This window comes from Dendrobates tinctorius, unplaced genomic scaffold (assembly GCF_039654945.1).
Source record: "Dendrobates tinctorius isolate UK_male_01 unplaced genomic scaffold, ASM3965494v1 ptg000157l, whole genome shotgun sequence".
Lineage (NCBI taxonomy): Eukaryota > Metazoa > Chordata > Amphibia > Anura > Dendrobatidae > Dendrobates > Dendrobates tinctorius.
Genome location: NW_027361824.1, coordinates 6525682 through 6539202, shown reverse-complemented (window position 1 = coordinate 6539202; position 13521 = coordinate 6525682). Strand labels below are relative to the sequence as shown.

The window sequence follows — 13521 nt, the reverse complement described above, 5'->3', positions numbered from 1 at the left end:
TAGCTATACTAGATATTATTCTTTGTGGGAAAAGTTGCAGTTTTGAAGGGCAGTGTTCAGTTCACCATGTACTGTACTGAAAAATGGGGAAAAAAATGTGGATGAAATGCTGAAAAAAAGCAATTCTGACATGATTTTAGGGTATTTCTATGAATGAGATGTATATGGGTGAGGCCACCGTGGTGGTTAAGTTTGTGGCATAAATGTTTTCCACGATGTTTGATCTGTCCCGATTTCACTTCTTGAGTAATTTGACCCCTTCGACTCTTGTGCATTCAGATCATTACAGAAGACGATGGTGTAATGTGTTTTTTTATCCTCACCCTTTTTTTTCCCTGAAGTTGTTAGGATGGAAAGCGTCTGATCTGCTGAGATCCTCTTACACAATATTCATTTTTTACACAGGAGTAAAGTATCTGGAGGAAAATGACGGCCACGAGTCAAAATGTCTACTGTGAAAATCAGACAAAAAAGAAGTGCTGCAGGAATCCATTCACCAGCATCAAGGTACGAAACAGACAGAGCACACTCACCCTGAGTCTACACCTCACTCACAGCCCACTCACACTCAGTCCATACCTCACTCACAACGCACTTGTTTGGCAGCTGACACTTTTTATGAATTTTCTCCTTTACATGCTCCACCTGCATGTGATTTGTCATACAATCAGTTATGTAATGGCAGATGTGTGACATTCCGAGTATGCAGCAGACCAGGAATTACTAGTATTGCCAGGTTATATAGAGAATCCAAATGTGCGCAGTGATGCACCGACCGTACACACGGAAATTACTGTGTTATCTTCTCACACGCTACCATTGTATAACACACAGATTTTCGTGCAATGTGTTCTTTGTACCCTCAGAACTACTGATTTCTGACATTAGTAACCAAACTCCAGAGCTGAGCTCACTATTGTGCTGGTGCAGTCACTGTGTACATACATTACATTACTGATCCTGAGTTACATCCTGTATTATACTCCAGAGCTGCACTCACTATTCTGCTGGTGCAGTCACTGTGTGCATACATTACATTACTGATCCTGAGTTACATCCTGTATTATACTCCAGAGCTGCACTCACTATTGTGCTGGTGCAGTCACTGTGTGCATACATTACATTACTGATCCTGAGTTACATCCTGTATTATACTCCAGAGCTGCACTCACTATTCTGCTGGTGCAGTCACTGTGTACATACATTACATTACTGATCCTGAGTTACATCCTGTATTATACCCCAGAGCTGCACTCACTATTCTGCTGGTGCAGTCACTGTGTACATACATTACATTACTGATCCTGAGTTACATCCTGTATTATACCCCAGAGCTGCACTCACTATTCTGCTGGTGCAGTCACTATGTACATACATTACATTACTGATCCTGAGTTACATCCTGTATTATACCCCAGAGCTGCACTCACTATTCTGCTGGTGCAGTCACTGTGTACATACATTACATTACTGATCCTGAGTTACATCCTGTATTATACTCCAGAGCTGCACTCACTATTCTGCTGGTGCAGTCACTGTGTACATACATTACATTACTGATCCTGAGTTACATCCTGTATTATACTCCAGAGCTGCACTCACTATTCTGCTGGTGCAGTCACTGTGTACATACATTACATTACTGATCCTGAGTTACCTCCTGTATTATACTCCAGAGCTGCACTCGCTCATCACTAGTAGTGACACAATCGGGGGATTTATTGCTGTAATGTAAAGTATTTGTGACTATAATACATTTGGTTGCATGCTGTATTGAACGTTTTTCCCTGTAGTTTTCCGCATCCTCTGTGTATCAGCAGCCTGTTCTTTTCTCTGTTGCTTTCATCTCACTTATAAACTGATTGATGACGAGGTGAAAGCTGAGCTCTGATTTGGTCATAATAACTAAACTCCGCTTACAAGATGGAGAGAAATCAGCGTTACAGAGAAGAGAATGAGCCGACTAAAGGTCTAATGGTAACGTGTTGTCCAGACCACTATGTACTGTGATACATAGAGGATACAGAAGACATCCGCTACAACGTTTGTCATGAAACCTTAAGACTGAAATGATTTTTAGCGAAAAATGAGTACGGATCCAAATAGTGGCCATCTTCTTAGAAGGGAGTATGTCACTCTCAATACTCACATTAAACCATCTATGAATTCATACTGGGGACTTACACCTATAAAAATCAGACTTGTTATACTGATATTAGTTGTATCATTTTATTTATTACATTTGTAGATGAGGGGGTTTTGTTGCACCCCAAGAGCTCGTTGCACCATTCCACCCTCTGTTACCATCCTCCGCACCTCCCCTTGTGATGATTGACAGCTGCCTTCCTTGATTCTGCACACACTGTCACTGCAGGAGCCGAGAGCACACAGTGTCAGTGTGTGCACGCTCTCATCTCCCTCTCCTGTCAGCATCACCGCACATAGGAATGCACATATGCTTTGGCATTAGGAGAGGACAAGAGTGACTAGAAATGAGGTACAATAATCCCTGCAATTATCACCTGCAATGATCCTGCCTCTTACACTGTGATCCTTCGGGGCTCCTCGGGGGAGGGAACCTTATGCAAAATAGAAGCATGAACATATTACATATTAGCTGCAATGTATCTTTTCTCATTATTTCAGGTCTTCGTGGTTTGTCATGGTCTCCTCCAACTCTCTCAGCTCCTCCTCTCTGGCTACCTCAAAAGTTCCATCTCCACCATCGAGAAGCGATTTGGGCTCTCCAGTCAGACATCTGGGATTCTAGCTTCCTTTAATGAGGTGACTGTACCCCACACAAAAATGTTATTCCAGTTATGATGCTGCACTAAATACCCGGAAGATGCCCAGACCCTCTCTGTCCAAGTCAAACACCATCTCCTGAAGCCACAGTCCCCCAAATGTATCCACATCTACAGACTCCGCTGACTGACAACCCTTCTACTGTGATGTGCTGCTCCGCATTATTTATTTATTTATTTATTTTACAATGTGGGGTCCTCTGTATTTTTAATAACCAGCCAAGGGAAAGCAGACAGATGTAAGCTGGTCTTATAATGCTGGGAGAGGGCCAGTGTCCATGGACCAGCTATCTGGCTTGCCTTTGCTGGCTATTAAATATGGGGAGACCCCCCAAAAAAATTTGAGATGGTGTCCCCCGTTTTTAATAACCAGCTAAGGCAAAGGAGACAGGTGAGGGCTGATATTAATAGGCTGGAAGGTATCACGGTCCTGTCAGCGCCAAGGTGCTGTCACTGTGGAGCAAGGACTCACCCACACTGCAGAGGGGACCGGGGTCAGACATGGCTGGATAGTTCAAGCAAACAGGACCTGGAGAAGCTAAAGTCAGTGAGCAGTGAAGGACCTATAGTCATGTGACCGCAAGGGGGCGGGGCTTAGCATCCTGCTGTCAGAGATAGGCAAAATACTATACAGGAATACTCAAAGTCAGACAAACCGGGTCATACACAGAGATAACAGTAAAGTACCAGGGATGAGACAGAACGGAGAGTCGGGGACAGGCAGCGGTCAAAGCCAAACAGACATAGAAGGTACCAAGCAGAATCCAAAGCAATATCCAGAGAACAGGCCGAGTCGTACACAGAGTAACAGGCAAACAAGAACACAGCACAAACACACTCAGGGGTCACCACACAATGCCAAGGGCAAGAGTATAACTGACGGGGATGGGAGCGTCCTGAGGCTATAAGAAGCCTCTCCCAGAACCAATGAGAGGCCACAATCATAGCCCCAGGTGTGCAGGTAAGCCTGCAGCGGGATCACAACCTTTAACCCCAGAAATGCCAGTCATCAGCACTGGTTCCAGACATTAACCCCACGTGTGCGAGTCAAACCCGCACTGAGATCATGACAGAAGGTCCATGGATATTGGTCCTTTCCCAGCCTACACTCCCTGACAGAAGATATGTCGCTTATCCGTGTTATGTAAATAAAAGCTTATAAACTCTTGATTATCCAGGCTTTGGTCGCAGGGTGGATTTTAGGCATGTTGTCAGAGCTCAAGTGAAGGTCTGGGGTGCTGGGTTTCTTTTTATACACACCCACTAATTAACCGATCATTTACTGAGCACAGGTGAGGATGTAAACTAGGATTGGGTGCATTGTATGACCAGGCGACAAAACTTCTGTCTGACCATTCTGTGTTCATTAAATGATCAATATTTCTGCATTGATGGCAATTTATTTTCTTAACCTAAACCACATTTCGGAGGGTTTCAGCTTTCAAAAGAATAATTTATACAACCAATGGATGAATTTAACGTCAGGTTATAAGCTTTTATTTACAGAACATGGAGAAGCGACAGAACTTCTGTCAGGGAGTGTAATAAGACCAGACCTCAGCTGCCCCAGAAAAGGCGCATCCATTAGACGCACCAATTCTGGGGCTCAGCCTTGGCTCTTCTCGATTGCCCTGGTGCGGTGGCAAACGGGGTAATAGTTTTTGTGGTTAGTTAGTCAACCTCACATCATTTTTTCATTTATTTATTACAGTAAACTACACATGCAAGGAACTGCTCCACTCCTCCGCTTGGACCTCCGCCAACTTGTTCAAGATTATTATTTTGTATATTTTTTAATCTGTTATTTCTTAGTAATTTCCCTATCCACATTTGTTTGCAGGGCAATTTTCCTGCTCTTACTTCCATTTTTCTTCCTTTTGCAGCCCCCTACCCTAGCCCTTACAACGACCATTTTACAGCATGAAAGTTAAGGTCCCCGTTGACATATATCGGGTTCAGATTCGGAGTTCGGGCCAAGTTCTGGTGCCCAAACCGGACATAAGATTAAAGTTCAGCCGAACCTGACGAACCTTAGAAGGATCTGTTTATCCTTAGTCATTAGTATTCGCCGTTTGCCCCTTGAGGCCACCAGTTGACATGATTGTGAGGTGGTGCTTCCATCTTTTCAGATCATGTGTATCCCACCAGGGGATATTCTGCTGTATCGTTGGGCAATTACAAACTTTTGACTGGATACCATTTAGATAGGATTATCTGTTTATTATTTTAGCAGCAATGATCTTTCCAATAGACTAAGGGACTTTTGGCCAGGGCATTGCCCATGTGGACAGGCTTTTTAATACGAAACATAAATTATGAAGCACCCGAAAATCTCACAATGGGGGGGCTTTACTTGGTGCCAGACTCTTAACTTTGACCTCCGTGACCTTGTTTTTCTGAGATGACTGCATGGTACATGGGATGTTCGTGATGAAAACACAATATCTGCTCATGCTCCTCACCATGGAAGTGTTACGTATGCTATTCCTTGCAAGATGAGTAACAGTTTAACATTAATTGATGTTGCAATTTGTGACAATCTATAAACTGCAAGGATTTTTCACATTGATTCATTTGCAAAGTGCACAATGAACTTTAGTCTTTCTATAATAGAAGGAGCTGTGCAATCTCATACCCCACATCTATGGATGGAACACACCAGACCTCCTGCCCCATTGGTAGCTGTAACAAATGGAAGCGGAGGCAGAGATGGTGAAGTTCACATTCGTTTTTATTCTTTAAGTGGAACCTCGGGACCACGGTCCGGGGGGCTCCGAAGGGGGCGTGACTAGTGAGCCCCGGGCACCCGTAGTAAAGCCCCTCAGGCAGGGCCAGAATGGAATACCCAGAGGACACCGGTGCTACTTCCAGTTAGACCCCGAACATGTGGCAGCTGTCCCAGCGGGACCGAAAGGGATAACAAAAGTTACAGCAGAGTCTGTAATGCGCTGGGTCCTGGGTCCGGTTAGTTGGTACGGAGTCGGTTCCAGTGACCTTCACACAGTCCTTGGTCTCGGATGGCTGTAGGCGGAACGGGATGGCTTAGGCCCAGATGGTTGCTGATATAACCAGGTAAAACAGGATACAGATATGGTGTGGAAAATAAGAGAGCATTAGACAATGCACAGAGACTGCAGATGCAGCGCAGACAGGTTAGCATGAGAACCGGATGTAGCAATGATAGATACTCATTGCTCCGGCGCTCTGCCTATGGAGGTGAGGCCAGAAATAGCAGCCAGTGCGCTGCCATTGGTTGATTGCATTTTTTGAATAATGCACGCCGCCCCTTTAAGAAGGCAAGAGACCGGGCGGGTCCTAATAGTCTTAGTTACAGATCTCCTCACAGGGTGCCAGGAGGAGGAGGCAGGAGGGAGGACAGAACGCTGAGCAGCAGCATGAGCGGCTCAAGGTGAGTGCCCAGAACGGAGAGCAGTGGCAGGCCTGGACGCAGCGCCAGGATGGGGATCGGGTGTATCAGTAGCCATGATGAGCTATACATACAAAAGGCTTTCAGCGATATAACGTTGATGGCATTAGTCTATCCTTGGTAGAAAGAAGTGGCATTGTTGAAAGAAGTAGTACTCAACTTACTCCTGCTCGCATCGTTTTGGCTTTACCTTGTACTCCTGCTCGCATCCTTTTGGCTTTACCTTGTGCTCCTGCTCACATCCTTTTGGCTTTACCTTGTACTGCAGCTTAGCTTTTCAATGGGGATGTGCTAAAACACAACCACATGGACGACAGTGGCGCTGTGTTGGCTACTAGTATTGAAGTAAACATAAGTCATAAAATCCATCTTCCAAATTACTGCTAATAGAACTGTACTTTAGCTACAATGTAGATTTAAACCATTTCACATCTGCAGCCTGCATGTATCAGAAAACACTGCAAGCTGCTCAATTCTGTCCACTGTCATCCCTGACAGTCTGGACTCCCACTCGACTCTTTCTAGGGCTATACCTTTCTTCTGAAAGTGAATGTAAGCTGAATCCTGAAATGATTTGATCTATATGATCTGATTTACATTCAGGATAAGACAGGAGGGGTTGAAAAGGGAGCCAGCCGGAAACCCAAATTCTTGAGACTGATCGGAATTGAGCAGCTTGCAATGTGCTGTAATATAGGCATGATGCAAAAAAAAAATCAAAATGGTAAAAAAAAAGTTTTCGATTAAAATCAATTATTAAAAAAAATGTGCACATACTGTATATTTGGACATTTTCAGGTCATTTGTAACTTTTCTGTTACTTTTGGTTTCAGATTGGCAACACCCTGCTCATCGTCTTCGTCAGCTACTTTGGAAGCAGAGTCCACCGTCCGCGGTTCATCGGCGCCGGGGCGCTGATTGTCTGTGCTGCTGGATTCATCATGTGTCTACCTCACTTCATCATGGGACAGTATGAATATGACAAATCAATTGCCAGTAAGTAAAGAGTTTTGTGGAACTACCCTACAGGGCTGTTCCTAGCGGATGTAAGAAAACTGAGCGGACATACACAAAGTCTAGATATGCAAGGAGCTTCATGGATAGCAATTATTGTGTCCCCGGGGATAGCGAAGAAGAAATTAATGCTTTCCTTGTGTTCTAGCTAAGAGTTTAGTATTTGTGATCCTGGTGGTCAAGTGGTAGTTGTAAAATAAAAGACTGCCTTCCTGGTAGCCCGGGAAAGGTAAGGAATGCTTGATGGATTAGGATAGCAAAAGGGATAAATGTCCTGGTGGGCTATCGAGGGAAGGGGGGCTAATGTCAGAATCCTAAATGGTCCCAGCTATAAAATGTGTTATCTGGGTTAAATGATAATTTAATATCTCCTTCCCTGATGGTCCAGCAGAAGTAATTAGTTCACGTGAACACCCTTGGTGCTCTAGAGTACTGAGGATGGTAATGTCTGTTACCCATGTGGAATAGTAAAGATTAGGGGTAAAGTCAGAATTGTAAACATTATAATGTAGCGATGGGATTAATGCTTACATCCCTGGTGGTCTAGAGTACTGAGGAGGGTAATGTTTGCTTACCATGTGGTATAGTAAAGATTAGAGGTAGTGTCAGAATTCTAAATATTATAATGTAGCAATGGGATTAATGCTTACATCCCTGATGGCCTAGAGTACTGAGGATGGTAATGTTTGCTTACCATATGGTATAGTAAAGATTAGGGGTAAAGTCAGAATTCTAAATATTATAATGTAACAATGGGATTAATGCTTACATCCCTGGTGGCCTAGAGTACTGAGGATGGTAATGTTTGCTTACCATGTGGTATAGTAAAGATTAGGGGTAAAATCAGAATTCTAAATATTATAATGTAGCGATGGGAATAATGCTTACATCCCTGGTGGCCTAGAGTAGTGTAGAGGTTGATACTTGTGTCTTTGATTATATTTTTAAAGGAAATAGTTAATATCAGCATCAAGTGTAATAGAGGGGTTCATGCCTACTTCTTTCCTCAATGATCTACTGAGGACATTGATGTCTGTTTCCTTATTGGTCTAGGGTAATGGAGAGGTGAATACCTGGTGGCCTAGAGCAATGAAGAAGGTTATGATTTTCTCTGGTGGTCTAGGTAACCAATTGACAGGTCAATAAGGCCCCTCAAGAATAAGGTGGTGCAATTAAATAGAAAAAGAACTGTTTTTGTAGCAGAGGGTTTAATATCTACTTCATTAGGGATATAGAAAATTGTAGGATTTAAAGTTTGTTTGCCTGAAGGTCTAAGTTAGTGAACAGGTGAATAAAACCTTCCCTGGTGGCCTAGAGCAATGAATGAAATTGACATCTGGTCATATACAAGAGTGTCAAACCCTCGGTATACCCGATACAACACAGTGCGGATAGGAGACACTGACCATTGGAAGACGAGAGCCGACTATGGGAATTTTCACCCTCTTCTCTCTCCCACTCCCTATAACAGGTGTCTACAGTAACTCAACAGATACCTGTCAGCCCGGACCAATAAACCAAAGTTCCAGGAGCGACCAGTGTGTGACGAAGGCTCAGAAACGCAACATGGATGTTCTGTCCATTCTCTTCACCGGGCAGATCCTGCTCGGGATCGGTAGCGTGCCCATACAGCCATTTGGAATTTCCTACATTGATGATTTTGCCAGCAAAAGAAACTCTCCTCTGTACATAGGTAAAATCAGCGACGCAGGCTAAATGTGAGAAAATGATTGGGTTTAAGAAAAACCATGAAATAATCACTATTTCCCAATTGTGAGCTGATTATTATTATTATTTGTTATAAGAGCACATTGATTCCATGGTGCAGTAGCTCTAGTGTTGGTGAGGCGGTAGCTCCGGTGTTGGTGAGGTGATAGTTCTAGTGTTGGTGAGGCGGTAGCTCCGGTGTTGGTGATGTGGTAGCTCCGGTGTTGGTGAGGCGGTAGCTCCGGTGTTGGTGAGGCGGTAGCTCCAGTGTTGGTGAGGCGGTAGCTCCGGTGTTGGTGAGGTGGTAGCTCCGGTGTTGGTGAGGCGGTAGCTCCGTTGTTGGTGAGGCGGTAGCTCCAGTGTTGGTGAGGCGGTAGCTACGGTGTTGGTGAGGTGATAGTTCTAGTGTTGGTGAGGCGGTAGCTCCGGTGTTGGTGAGGTGGTAGCTCCGGTGTTGGTGAGGTGATAGTTCTAGTGTTGGTGAGGCGGTAGCTCTGGTGTTGGTGATGTGGTAGCTCCGGTGTTGGTGAGGCGGTAGCTCCGGTGTTGGTGAGGCGGTAGCTCCAGTGTTGGTGAGGCGGTAGCTCCGGTGTTGGTGAGGTGGTAGCTCCGGTGTTGGTGAGGCGGTAGCTCCGTTGTTGGTGAGGCGGTAGCTCCAGTGTTGGTGAGGCGGTAGCTACGGTGTTGGTGAGGTGATAGTTCTAGTGTTGGTGAGGCGGTAGCTCCGGTGTTGGTGAGGTGGTAGCTCCGGTGTTGGTGAGGTGATAGTTCTAGTGTTGGTGAGGCGGTAGCTCCGGTGTTGGTGAGGTGGTAGCTCCGGTGTTGGTGAGGCGGTAGCTCCGGTGTTGGTGAGGCGGTAGCTCCGGTGTTGGTGAGGTGGTAGCTCCGGTGTTGGTGAGGTGGTAGCTCCGGTGTTGGTGAGGCGGTAGCTCCGTTGTTGGTGAGGTGGTAGCTCCGGTGTTGGTGAGGCGGTAGCTCCAGTGTTGGTGAGGCGGTAGCTCCGGTGTTGGTGAGGCGGTAGCTCCGGTGTTGGTGAGGTGGTAGCTCCGGTGTTGGTGAGGCGGTAGCTCCGGTGTTGGTGAGGCGGTAGCTCCGGTGTTGGTGAGGCGGTAGCTCCGGTGTTGGTGAGGTGATAGTTCTAGTGTTGGTGAGGCGGTAGCTCCGGTGTTGGTGAGGCGGTAGCTCCGGTGTTGGTGAGGTGGTAGCTCCGGTGTTGGTGAGGTGGTAGCTCCGGTGTTGGTGAGGCGGTAGCTCCGGTGTTGGTGAGGTGGTAGCTCCGGTGTTGGTGAGGTGGTAGCTCCGGTGTTGGTGAGGCGGTAGCTCCGTTGTTGGTGAGGCGGTAGCTCCAGTGTTGGTGAGGCGGTAGCTACGGTGTTGGTGAGGTGATAGTTCTAGTGTTGGTGAGGCGGTAGCTCCGGTGTTGGTGAGGTGGTAGCTCCGGTGTTGGTAAGGTGATAGTTCTAGTGTTGGTGAGGCGGTAGCTCCGGTGTTGGTGAGGCGGTAGCTCCGGTGTTGGTGAGGTGGTAGCTCCGGTGTTGGTGAGGTGGTAGCTCCGGTGTTGGTGAGGCGGTAGCTCCGGTGTTGGTGAGGCCGTAGCTCCGGTGTTGGTGAGGTGGTAGCTCCGGTGTTGGTGAGGTGGTAGCTCCGGTGTTGGTGAGGTGGTAGTTCTAGTGTTGGTTGAGGCGGTAGCTCCAGTGTTGGTGAGGTGGAAGCTCTGGTGTTGGTGAGGTGGTAGCTCCGGTGTTGATGAGATGGCAACGGGGTCATTGCAGGCTGTAGGCTTTCTTGAAGAGGTGGGTTTTCAGGTTCCGTCTGAAGGTTCTGAATGTGGTGGATAATCTGATGTGTTGGGGCACAGAATTCCAGAGGATGGGTGATGCTCGATAGAAGTCATAGAGTTGATTGGGTGAGGAACATATGTGTGTGGAGGAGAGAAGGAGGTCTTGGAGGATTGAAGATTACGTGTATGTAGATACTGGGAGATTAGTTCAGAGATGTACGGAGGAGACAGGTTATGGATGGCTTTGTAGGTCAGTGTTTGAACTGGATACGTTGGGGAATTGAGAGCCAAAGCAGAGATTTGCAGAGGTGAAATAGCGAAGGAGAAATGGATTAGTCTGGCATTAATGAATGACTGGAGAGGTGCGAGAGTGTTAGCTGGGAGGCCACAGAGGTGGATACTGCAGTAGTCAAGGAGGGAGATGATGAGGGCATGCACTATTACGGTATTTTAGTAGATTCACGATTGAGGAAAGGTCGGATTTTGGAAATATTTTTGAGTTGGAAGCGGCAGGAGCTTGGATGTGCGGTTTGGAGGACCAGGCAAAGTCGACTGGTTACTCCAAGGCAGCGGACTTCCGCTACAGGGGAAAGTGTGATGTCATTTATTGTGGTGGATAGATCAGGTAGGGAAGATACGTGAGATGGAGGAAAGATGATGAGTTCTATTTTGTTCAGAAATAAATTAAGGAGGATATGGCTGATAGACCCTAAAGGGATTCTGGACAGTAGAGAGGTGACATCTGGGCCAGAGAGGTAGATCTGAGTGTCATCAGCGTATAGTTGGTACTGGAAGCCATAGGACTTTATGAGTTGTCCCAGGACAAAGGTATATATGGAGAAGAGCAGGGGTCCCAAGACAGAGCCTTGAGGGACACAACAGAGAGGGAGGGCGGGATGAGGAGGTAGCGTGGGAGGTGCTAAATGCGAGATTAGAAATACTGAGGAGATCCAGGAGAGGGCAAGGTCTTTGACATCAGGGGAAAGGGACGATCTGTAGTATAAGGCAGTGGTTGACTGTGTGAACGGCAGAGAACAGGTCTAGAAGGAGGAATATAGAGAATTGTCTGTTAGATTTGGTAGGAAGTCTTAGTTATTTTGGTCAAGGCAGTTTCAGTGGAGCTTTGGTGCAGAAACCTGATTGTAGGCTGTCAAAGAGCGAGTTAGATGTGAGATGGGAGGAAAGTTCTGCATGGACATTCTGTTTGAAGAGTTTGAAAGTGATCGGGAGCAGCGGTATGTGATGATAGCTGAACGCAGAGGCCGAGTCAAGGGATGGTCTTTTCAGGATAGGTGACATGTTTGAGGAAGGTTATGGGGGAGGAGCAGTGGTCTGTTATATGTAGGGGTTGTGGTGGATCTTCAATAAAGACTTGTCTTCTTTGGTCAATCTTATTTTTAAAATATGCAGCAAAGTCTTCTGTGGTGATGAGGGAGGTCGGAGGGCGCAGTGGAGTGTGGAAGAGGGAGCTAAAAGTGTTGAACAACTCTTTGGGGGTTGTACGATAAGGAAGATATTGATCATCCTTGTTAGCAGAGGTGAGTGCCGAGCTGAATGTGAAAGTTGCTGCTTTGAATGCAGTGACATCTCCTGTGACTGTGTTTTCTTCCAGCATCGCTCCGCAACCCTGGATACTTGCCAAAGCTTTTTGGTGAGGTTGCTGTGCCAGGGTTGTCTGTTGATTTATTGCACTCTACCATGCACGAGAGGGGGGACTGAGTCAATAGATGATGCAAGTTTGGCATTGTAGAAAACAGTGGCACTGTCTGAGTCGTGGAGTGAAGATATGGAGGACACCGGTGGAATAGAATCGGAGAGTGTGTGAATGTCTAGGTGCGTGAAGTTTCTACGAGGGTGCGCTACTTTGTGAACATGGGGGGCAGGTAAGGACAGCGATGAGAAAGTGAGTAGATGGTGGTCAGATAGGGGGAGTGATGAGGCTGTGAGATTAATTAGGGAGCAGACATGGGTGAAGATAAGGCCTGGTGTATGTCTGTCTGTGTGGGTGGCTGACGATTACCACTGTGTAAGACCAAACAATGAATGAAGCGACAGTAATTTTGGAAGCTGCAGGCTTGCGGGTGTCAGTAGGAATGTTGAAGTCATCCATAATAATGGTGGGAATGTCAGCAAAGAGAACATATAGAAGCCAGGTGGAAAGTGGTCAATAAAGGCAGTGGTCAGGCCCAGGGGTCAGTATATGACGACCACTTGGAGGTTGGAGGAAGAGTAGTTGCGGACAGAATACACTTCAAAAGGAAGGAGGGTGAGGGAGGGTAGAGGAGGAATGGGGTAGAAGGTGCAGATAATAGAAAGAAGAAGACGCACTCCTCCTCCATATCTATTGCCAGGGTGAGGAGTGTGGATGAATTGAAGGTCACTGTAACACAGCGCAGCAGGAGAGGCCGTGTCGGAGGGTGTCAGCCATGTGTCTGTGAGGCTCAGGAAGCATATATTGTGAAAGGTAAAAAGGTCGTGGATCTTGTGGAGCTTATTGCAGATGGAGGGGGCGTCCAAACTGTTCCAGAAAAAGGGACAGCGGAGTCACAGGAATGGGCTTTATATTACAGTAGATTTTAGAAGATGGGAAGTGAGAGGAGGGAGAATTAATGGGAACGTCAGCTGTGGAGGGCCAGGGTTGGGACCTACATTGCCTGTAGTGAGGAGAAGCAGAGCGGAGTGGAGGTGGGAGAAGGAGAGCTGTATTCACCATTCGTCACAGTGTACATACATTACATTACTAATCCTGAGTTACATCCAGTATTATACTCCAGAGCTGCACTCACTAT

The 13521-nt window shown here is 46.4% G+C and overlaps 1 protein-coding gene across 5 annotated transcripts in view; it reads left to right on the top strand.

Annotated features, from left to right (window-relative positions):
- The window catches only part of SLCO2B1 (solute carrier organic anion transporter family member 2B1), a 196513-nt gene that overhangs the window by 80134 nt on the left and 102858 nt on the right, over window positions 1-13521 (top strand). For 4 of the 5 annotated variants that reach the window (XM_073548502.1, XM_073548500.1, XM_073548503.1 and 1 more), the window contains 4 exons: window positions 406-507; window positions 2647-2784; window positions 7065-7227; window positions 8717-8938. In XM_073548502.1, the coding sequence (XP_073404603.1) occupies window positions 427-507; window positions 2647-2784; window positions 7065-7227; window positions 8717-8938 (604 nt within the window). In that variant the 5' untranslated portion in view covers window positions 406-426. The remainder of the gene's footprint in view (window positions 1-405; window positions 508-2646; window positions 2785-7064; window positions 7228-8716; window positions 8939-13521) is intronic. The other variant, XM_073548504.1, reaches the window with a different exon arrangement.